General features: G+C 37.5%; 1 protein-coding gene across 11 annotated transcripts in view; it reads right to left on the reverse strand.

Annotated features, from left to right (window-relative positions):
* CEP128 (centrosomal protein 128) overlaps positions 1-10922 on the reverse strand; it is a 357353-nt gene that overhangs the window by 234504 nt on the left and 111927 nt on the right. For all 11 annotated transcript variants that reach the window (XM_023528829.1, XM_023528828.1, XM_023528831.1 and 8 more), the window contains one exon: positions 3054-3704. In XM_023528829.1, the coding sequence (XP_023384597.1) occupies positions 3054-3704 (651 nt within the window). The remainder of the gene's footprint in view (positions 1-3053; positions 3705-10922) is intronic.

Genomic DNA, 10922 nt, shown 5'->3' on the forward strand with positions numbered 1-10922 from the left:
CAGGGTCAAGCCTGGTTAGTACTTGGATGAGAGACCACCTAGGAAAACCAGGTGCTGTCGGCGCAAAAAAAAAAAAAGAAAAAATAAGGGATTGTAAACTGACAAGGTCCTTGCAAGGGTTGCCTCACCTAAAAATAGAAAAAAAAAAAAAAAAAAGAAAGCATATCACAATGTGAGAATGATGTTCCTATAGAGATGATCTTTAATCTGCTAACTGGTTAAAATGTTACTAACTCCTATTGACATGCATGTTTATCACACAACCTAAATAATGGTGATGAGGGCCAGCAATCGTGACAAAGAAAGGAGAGTGTAGTTTTAACATTCTCGAAAATACTGCAAGCTCCTTGAAAGAACCATTTCTCAAGCCATGACCTAACAAATCATTACATACTTATCCTCACACGAAAACCCTGCCTTTCTCTGAGATTCACACTATTTATTCATCAACTCTCCCTTCCTTGCTGGCAACAGCTAACTGACCTGTCACCCTCTTCTTTGAGGTTTTTGGCAAGTGATCAATTAATGCCTTCACAATAGCATCATAAATACCCAAAGAGCCATTCAATAAACTAATACCAAAGTTATTTAACCTGTTCTATTCCAACCACCTTCACCCACAAAAGCAACCACACCTTGGACCTTAACTCTGAAAATCTAAACTCTACTATAAAAATTCCTGACCATTTAAGCAACCTATGACCACAGATTCTTACCCACTCACTTTCTCATTCTTTTGCCCACAGTACTTCTTTGATGTTAGCCACATCCATACATTACATGCTTCCAGACTAGTCTCGTGTGGTTTCTACCAGCCACCTCAGCATTTTACATCTTCACCACTTATAAATTACTGTACTGCGGCCCTACTCCTCTTCAGAGGGAGGAAGGAGACTACCAGTCAAGAATCACATCGATAACCCCAGTCTATCTCTATCACTTACGCAATCTTACCGATTTCTTTCAAACACTTTCAGTGGAAGATATGCCCTGTCTCCTGAATGCTGTCTACTCTGTCTTTAATCCAACCCCCTCACATCTCCTCATGAACCTTCTCCACCTGTCTGCCACATATGGCACACCTGACTAGACCTTCCTGAAATGTCCTACCTGGGTTTCCAAGATGCCATTCCCTTCTGGTTCTCCTCTTGTCCCTTATATGGTCCTTTATTCTTATTTGCTAAACCGCTTTCTCAGTTCTTCTCTTAAACATTGATGTTCTACAGTTTCATACTTTTTTCCTCCCTACACGACCTCATCTAAATCCCATAATTTCAACTACCATCAATGGGCTACAAATACTTTAATCTCAACTTCCACCTCAACATCTAACCCCCCCTAAACTGTCCTACCCAGACCTTCATGGTTAGGCCTAAGAATCTGTCTACCTAACTCAACATGTGAAAAAATTGAGTTTGGCATTATTCTCTCCAAATCTGCTCTTCTGTCTATATTTTCGATCTTGACATATAGCCTTGTTATCCACCTACTCTTCCAAGCGTATACCCAGTCATCCTTGATAATAAATCTTTTCCAGCACACCTCTGACTACCTGAGTTCAAATCCTGTCTCTAACACTCTCTAGCTGTAAGACTTTGGACAAGTTACTTAATTTCCCATGTCTCAATTTCCACATCAAAGAGAAAATAATACCATATAATCTGCAGGGATAATGTTAATATTAAATGATTAAGACATGTAAAGTTCTCACAGTAATGACTGACACAAATTAGGTGCTAAACAATGTCTCCTATTGTTATTTTTATTGTCACAGCCAATCAATCGACATATGATCTACATTTTATTTTCTTTAAAGTAGCTCTTCTCTGTATCTCTGTTTCTACTTGTTTGTCCTCATCAACTTAGGTCATATTTAATCAAAATTAAGACATATTTTTTCCACATTTTACTATATCTGCTTTGGGATGTTGTCTTATAGTTAACAGCATGTCATGTTTTCACAGCAGGATTTTTTTTCTTAGTAGCACAGAATAATAATATTTCTTACAATTGATGGTATCCTTGGTTCAGTGAACTATAGTAAAGGCCTCTTGCCTATTCTTCCAGCTTCCATTCTGCTTTGCCTACCACCCATGAATGACCCCAAATCTACTTCTGCCAGGAGGCTATATAGGACTAGGGAAGAATTCATAAAATGGCTGAAAGCATTCTACAAATGTTAGCTATTTCAATATCATTTGGTCTTTCACCATAAGCATTTTTATGGTAGTTGAATTTCAAGGAATTTTGGAAAAAATTATAATTAACCTTTGAAGATTTATCCTATTCAACAGATATTAACAATGTTCCAGGAACTGTTCCAGGCACTGGGACTATAGCTACAACAAAACAGACAAATCCAAGTCCTCACAGAATGTTCAATCTAATAAAGGGAGATTAAAAATTAAATAATATATGGAATCTATATGATGATAAGTGCTATGAAGAAAAAAAATAAAGCAGGAAGGAGGGATAGATTTATCAGACCCCTGACAATTGTGTTGAGAAATGCATGGTGATAACACTGATACCATTAGATTAGACCTTAGAAACAGTTCCCCAAATGCAAGTTCTCAATGATGCATTTCCCCAGGCAACTTCGATTTAGAAAAGAAAGGGTAAATCTCAAAAGCCTTGGGTTTATACAGCCTAGAAGCTGATCCACTTTAGCTACCATACTAATAAGGACTGTGGTTATAGCTTCTATGGCCTTGACGAGTCTTTGCCTTTCATATTTTAGGAGGTCATAAATGTGAAATGGGGGCACGTTTCAGGTCCACAACTTACTGCCACCTCTGCCTTTCCTGAACTCCCAAAATAGCTAAAGGTTCTTTTTAAAAGGCTTCAGTGCTCTGACATAGGTGCTCCCAGGTGGCTGCTATAACTCATTTCAACCTCACCGAACAGGCATGAATAAGCTTCTTTATTGTTAGTTTTATCTTCCCTTCAGTGCTTGGGAATACAGAATGATCTCTAAAAGTTTACGCTTTATTAACTTCATGAGCCACCAGAAAAATTCCTTCAGTATCATCAAGATAATTCAGTGAAGGTACCTTCAGTGTCTTAATATGATTCTCAGCCTCACTCTTTTCTTTCTTGAAGTGCTTCATCAGCTCCTGGATATTTTGTTCGTGTTTAGTTTTCACACTCTGCAACGATGATGTGAGATCGTCCAGCTCCCTCCGGTGAACATCCCGTTCCAGCTTTAACTGTGTAATGATTGTAGCTGTTTCTTCATCTCTGGATTCTGCCTGCGTCTTGAGGTCAGAAAGGTTTTTAAGCACCTCCTTCCTGGCTCTCTGTTCCTCAGCCAATTTATTAGCGAGATCTGCCCGGATGGCACTCAAGTCCTTGATGGCCTCTTGCATCTCGAGAAGTTGAGCTTTGTCCTTGGCCTGGCTTTTCTGTAGCTCTGCAATTTCTTCCTCCAGGTGAGTTTTCTCAACTTTCATCTGGCTTTGAATCTTATTCTGCTTTTTCAATTCACTTTCTAGCCTACGAATGGTGTCCAGGGAATCCTTGATTTCTAGTTCAAGGTCAGTTTGATGAGCCTGAACATCACTTAGTTTCTGCTCCTTACGGTGAAGCTCCTCCTCTTGAAGGGCACGCTTTGTTATGACGTCATTCAATTCCTTCCGAAGGTTCTCTATTTGTTGCAACGCTGCATAAAGCTGGCTCTTCAATTCATCCTTTTCTTTTAGAATCTATCGGGTTAAGAATATAAAACAAAATAATTACTATAAAATTCACCAAAGACACTTCCAAAACACAAAATAAAGTTCAATCCACAAGGAGAAGAAAAAGTCATCATATGATACTTTGTATTTTTTCCATTTTTTAAAAAAAGTATTTTAGCCGAGGAAAAAAATATAATTACCTTGAAGGAGCACCACATTGAAATACATGCTTCAGATTTTCATCACCAAAATATATCAACTCAAGATCATAAATAATTATTTAAATGTAAGATAAAATTGACCAAAGGAATGGGAAAAGAAAAAGACTCCTACTGTAGTTTACCGGAGGTTGAAATAATATAGCTTACTTAAAATAACAATAATTTGCACTTCAATGTCACATTTTTAAAAAAGAGAAACCTCAAAACAGATACGGAAGATAACATAAGGAAGCATATAGATACTAAAAAAGGTTAAGGTACAATCAGTCATTATTAGTAAAATAATATCAGTAGTGACAAAAAAACACACCAGTATGTAACCGGGAGTCTTGAAGCCCCACAAAGGTAGAAATGAGATTAATTTAAGATTAGGAGAAGCTGAGAAGGGACTCAACAGAAAAGTCAAGGGACAAGATGGTCATCACCCACCGCCAACTGCTTAGGCGGTTAGGGTTTACACTGAGGGAGACAGGCCAAGAACTAATCCTCTCATCCTCACCATGCACCAATGCAAATGAAAAAGCCGACAGCTAAGGAAGTCGAAATTGCTACCACACACAACACGAGCACCAAGGACAATCTCTGTACCTGCTTGCTGATGCCCACCATAACTCAAACCTAGAAAAAAATTAAAATTCTCGTTTCAGAATTCGAAATGAGTTAAAATGCAAATACTTGGGAGGCATTTTTATACTTTGCATTTTAATACTTCAGTATGAAGCAATTCATGATAAAATGTAATGATCGATCACTCAAAAAAATTTTTTTTTCCTCAAATCCCTCTTGGTTCAAACAGGGAGAAACGGCATGAAGCTAACATGAGAAAGAATGAAAGGAGGTGGGTGATTAGGCATCTGAGCTCCGACGACAGAGACCTGATTTTGATTCTGTCCAGTCATAAGTAGTTTTATGGCCTTAAGGAAATTACTTGTCTTTATAAAGATAACGATAATAGATATATAATTGGTTTGTGAAGACTAGTGGGAAAGGGGGAACCAAAAAGGGCGGGTGAGATTTAGGTTCAAAGAGAATCCAGGACCTCAGAGAGGTATTAATGCAAGAGAGTGATCGAAACTGGAAAAAGAGGGGTTAACCGATAAGTCAATGTCCCTGGATTGAAAAGACTCTGGAACACAGATAAACGAGTTCACTTTGGAAAGACTGTAATGCAGGAAAAATGGCTAGAAATATAGATAAGCCTAAGGGTACATGTATTACTTTTCTATTGTAGTGTAACAAATTCCAACAAACTTAGTCGCTGAAAACAATACTCATTTATTATCTCACTATTTCCACAGGTCATAATTCCCTGCGAGGTATTCATTCATAAGACCTGGCAATAGGTTCCCAAGGCTAAAATCAAGGTGTCGGCTGACCTGGACTCTCATCTGGAGGCTTTGGGAAAGAACTCACTTCCAAGTTCATTTATGTTGTTGGCAAAGCTTAGTTCTGTGGATTTAGGACGTGGGTCCCTGTTCCCTTGCTAGGTTTGGTCCAAGGGTTGTTCTGAGCTTCTAAAGGCCACCCACAATCCTTGGCTCATGGACTCCTCTGTCTCTGAAGCCAGCAACACCACAATGAATCTTTCTCATGTTTTGAATCCCTCTAGCTTCCCATTCTATCCAAAGCCAGAAAAAATGTATCTGCTTTTAAGAGCTCCTGTGATTAGATTAGGCCCATCCAGATAATCTTATCTTGAGATCAATAATCATGGGAGTGAAATCTCATCATGTTCACAGGTTCCAGGAATTAAGGTGAGACATCTCCGGGAGGTCACCCTTCTTACCACACTAGGGGAGATGAAAACTGACAGCATCAAGTCTTAGCTGTAAGGATAATGTGGAAGGGGCCTGAGAATAAGGGGAGGAGGCTTAAATATAGTGATTATTTTTTAGAACAGATAATCTAGCCTCCTGGCCATAAGGAAAGAGACTCCTCCATGCAATCCTGAAGATAAAAATCATATTTCCAAGATGAAGCTCTAGCAGGTAAAACATCTTTGATTTAAAATACTATAATGTCTACCTAAAGTTAGCTTAAACAGCAATGATATTTATTTCTCCCACACAGCAGGAAGACCAGAGAGTTGGTGGTTCAGGAAGAGTCCTCCAAAGCTCCGGCTCTGCTACTCTACAATTCTTCAGGTTTTGCCCTCCCCCCACCACCCACAATCCCCGCATGAGTGCTTTAACCGTCACATCAATTCATGACAGAGGTGACAGTCACAGACTATGTTGATCAAGTTTAGAATTTCTTTGGCAATACAGATACTAAAAACTAAGTAAGTTCTACCCATTTGCATTTGGTTAATTGCTTGGTTAGTAGCCACAGCCCAACATTTTGTCTAGACGTTGTCTCTGAGTCTGAAAATGTCAGTGTCTTAACCACCAGCTCGATATCCTAGACATTCCCAAGAGCCCTAAGATAAATAGCCTTTATCTTGAGGGAACTCAGAACAATGGACTTGGGGCCCCTCTGTCCGGCCAGGAATGCTCAAACAGAAGTCCTTGAAAAACGCCTGCTTTTTACCTCATATTTATTTCTGCTGAGTTTCCTACTCTCCCTCTCTCCCTTGGACTAACTTCGGCATGGATAAATAATTTGGCTTTTCCAACCCTAAAAGACTCCAAATCATCAGACTCAGTAAATTTGGATTACAAATTATAGATTTTCAGTCTCCCCACACCAAACAATCTTGCCATCTGCTTTCAGACAGACTGCTTTCAACCCATACTTGTCTTTCTCTTGTAGGACCTTTCTGAAAGCTGCAATAACAACGTGACACACTCTAGCATCCTAAAGTTTTCCTACTGGTCACTTAATACCGTACTCAGGCACAGCATCAATGCCCCAAGGTATAAAATTTGACGGTTTAACCAACTACTTCCAGTTGCATAGTAAGGTTTGCCAACTTTCCCTTTAGAAAGATATGACCCTCCCTGTCCTCACCCCACTTCTCCACTTAGTCAATCCTACATTTAGGTCTTTTACGCATAGCTCCTCACTCCTAGAATTGATGCTTCACATCAGCTTGAATTTCTTCTGCTGAGAGAAAGAGAAAACGCCAATTCGAGCTAGCTTAATCCATCAGGTAACTTATTATCATTCCGAAAGCAGCACTGCTCCAGACACAGCATGTCAGAGCTCTAGATCCAGCTCTCTGCATTTCCCTCAGCAATACCCACCTCTGTGTGCGACTTCGTTCTCAGGACCATAGCAAGACAACTTCAGCCAGCCCCGGCATCACAGCCAAATACAACAATATCTAGAGAAGGAGAAAAGCTCTTTTCTTGTGTATCTTTTTTAAGAGTGAGTAAATGTTTACCAGAAACTCCCCCGACAGACTTCATAGCTCACTGAGCAGAACAGAGCTGTGTGCCTACATTAACTTTTTAATGGGATGGAATGGACTGGGGTGGGGGATGTTACCAAGACCACCACAGGAGCCAAGTGACGTTTCTTTGTAAGTTTTGCTAGTACTATTCAGGAGCACGAACGGAAAAAGTGGGGAGTTAGGTTGATTCCAGACTGAAGATCAGTAAAAGGTAGAGGCGTGAGGTGGAGAGAAGAAACTGAAGACGCCTGTGAGCATGTCATCACAGTAGCTTTTCATGAAGTCCAGTCTGACGGGAAAATACTGATTCCAGTAAATGGCTAGTCAACCAGGGGGGAATGTAGGAAGATCAAAATCAGATCACAATTCTTAAAACCAGGCAAAAGGAAGATAAAAGAAATGTGTAAGATCAGAGACTGGAATTTTGGAACTAAAGCATTGAACATACAGAAATTACAGATGATAACAAAGTTTAGTCACAGAACTTAGCTGTTGAGTGGTTTGAAGGTCACTGTAAAATAGGAAACTAGTGAAGTATAAAGACACAGAGCTCGATGGGTTGCTGACTTGAACTGTGCTGATGATGGCAACTATTACACATAATGAAACAGGCTGAGGAGATATCCAGGTGCGAAAATCCTTGAGAAATGTGGAGGCATAATGGAAAAATAAGGAGCAGTCTGAAATGAAGGGAAGACGATGTTCTAACCAAGCAAACCCAGCTTTCAAACAAGAACAGTTGTAAGGGAAAGCTATGAAAGAAGGATTGAAACGGCTGTGTGAAGCCAGAAGAATGATACTGACTAAAATCATGGCAGATACAGAAACAGGAATCAACTCCTCAAAGGCCTGAGCACAAAGTATATGCAGTTTTTCTTTTTTTTTAATCAATTAAAAGGTAGACAAGGAAATTTTAAAAGGAAAAAGTTATTTTTCTGCATGTGAAGGAACATACAGACAGATTGCTGTATTATACTACTATATCAGTGATCTAGCCTTTCTTAAATTACATTGGATAGGACTGTATACATGTTTAAAAAGTATATACTTTAGCACTGATCTTTCATACTTTTTAACCATTACAAATTCAGATTTTAAAAAACAGTATATATTACATATAAGTCTTTGTTTCCTCAGCATGAAGGCACTACACAGAAGGAAAAGATGACAATTTAAGATTCTTGAAGTCAACGACTATCAAGCAAAAAGCTCAATACATGGGCAAGCCAAGTATTCTGTCAATTCAGAAAACACACACACACACACACACATAAAAGCTAAGAGGCATTTACATTATCCATGTTAAAAAGGAATATGATTTGGAAACATTCAGAAAAGCATACAAAATGAACAGTATCCAAGTTTTTTTTCTTTATCATTTTCAAAGCATATATAAAAACCAATGACTTCAGACAGCACTTTAAAAGAAAAAAACAATGGTTTCATTTATTATGGCTGAGTAATATTCCGTTATATATGTTGTAGGCCTGAAACTAATATCATATTGTATACCAACTATATAATTTAAAATTAAATTAATTTTTTAAAAATAAAAACAAAAATATCACAATTTAAGAGTATAGATTATTTGTATCTATAAGATTTTAGGTCTCCCAAAATGTGTGCATCCCTATGTTCCTAAAGAATATCAAGATTCCCAGATGTAAACACCATGCCACTGTCTTTTAAGGGAAGTATACAATCTGATTTTTCTGCAACATGTCATTTGTTTGATATTCCATATCCTTTAGTAATAGTTTTGTAATACGATATATAGCTGATAATCTTACCAAGATTTCAAAACGTAGAAAGCAAAAGAATAAATAAATAAATCAGAATAGTTTTAAGAGCATAAAAGCCTTTAGCCCTCTAATGTATTTTTAACTGGCAAATCTCAAAGCAGAAGATAAATTATTCTAGAAAAAGAGACACAGAACTATTTTAAAGTAGGCACAGAACTATTTTAAAAAGTCAAAGATTATATCTTTTGACCATATGGAATGGCTCAACAATGTTACTTATTAAATAATTTATTCTTTAAGTCATAATGTGTTTTGTCAACCAGTATCATTTTTATCTTAATATACACTTCCAGATATAGCCTCGAGTCACTTTTTGAAAACCATTAGTCCTCAAAAACAAACAAAGGAGTAGGCTATATTACTAATGCCTTAAGGTAGATTTGGAAGTTTATTAAGAATTAAATACTTGTTAGAGGCATTATTCAATAAGATATTTAAAATAATACTTTTTTCCAAAATTATTTGCAACGTATTTCAACATCACAGATTTACTGGACACTTGAATTTGCAGTGAAATATCTATTACCCTTTCTTCCTGATTAACCATTGCTCGAACTGCGACATGCTGCATTAATTTTTAAGGCTTTTAAAGTGGAAATTACAATGCCTGCTGTGATAATTGTGATACCACCCTAACTGTGGCAATCACTTTAAAACTACTTCTTTGCTTATCATTAGCAATGCTAAATGATAAAAATAATTATATCAGGAGTATTCTGGGAAATGATTGTTTAACAATTTTTAATATTCTGAAAAGTTCAATCTAGAAAACTCTCAGCGCCATGGATTAGGATATTGGCTGATGACATGGACCCTTCTAAATTTCCTCTAATTAAGTAAAATCTCCAGATGTTTCTCAATCAATCAATTCCCCCAACCACTCTTCTCTCTAGCTACCACCTCCCGTATGCGCAGGCTCATTGAACCAGTTGGCAGACCAGGCTGACAACAGAATAATCAAGGTAGAACAGTTTCCCTGGATCGAATCAGTTCAAATTCAAGTCTGAAAGCTTTAGAGCTGCTTTACCTCAGGACAACCTGTCACGCAGTATGAGTCATATGGGTTAAAACAAAAAGCACTCGAGTGAGTGCAAAGTGATCACTTCCTCCATCTGCTATATGTCCAAGAAACTCATAATTAAAAGGTAAAGCATCTTTTCCATGACAGATTATCTGAAATAAGCATCTGTCACTCTTAAGTTCTCACAATTGATTTTATAAATATAATTGCTCTACATTTTGTTTTCTTTTGAAAGAAAGCCAGCTTCTCCAAATGATTATTCTTCTGGAATGTTCAGAGATCTTGACAAGTGACAAATGATGAAGCAGAAATGATAAACCAAGACTAAACATGGATAAAAATCAATCATGACTTTCTTGCTTATTATCTTATAAACATCTGGGTTTAATTCAACCCAAAGATATAGCTGAGAATCAACAAAGGAGCATAAAATCCATTTAAAGTAACTGATTATACAAGAGAGAAGATGATGTGAAATGCATAGACAGATCAGTGAAATGTTTTTTGTTGCTATCAAAAGGGCATGAAAGCAGAATCCTAAAGAGGCTTGTGATCTGATAATACTGCTCAGTCACTGAGATTATCAATGTCACTCATTTAACTGAACCCATTATAGTGGCTGCCAGAAAATGGTCCAGCAGTATCTACTTGCATTTTTTAATGCTTCTTTCTAACAAATACTTAAGTTGAAATACATGAATAAATGAGATTCTAAAATATATGCTTTAGGTGAAAAGTCATGTGATGTTAAGGAAGACTTCATAATTTTCTTCCACTTGAATATTAAAGAAAAACTTCGATTTAGGGAACCAAAAACAAAACTGGGGGAGGGGGTTAGATCTATATTAAGGGCCAACTCTGCAAAGC

This window comes from Pteropus vampyrus, unplaced genomic scaffold (assembly GCF_000151845.1).
Source record: "Pteropus vampyrus isolate Shadow unplaced genomic scaffold, Pvam_2.0 Scaffold32, whole genome shotgun sequence".
Taxonomy (NCBI): Eukaryota; Metazoa; Chordata; class Mammalia; order Chiroptera; family Pteropodidae; genus Pteropus; species Pteropus vampyrus.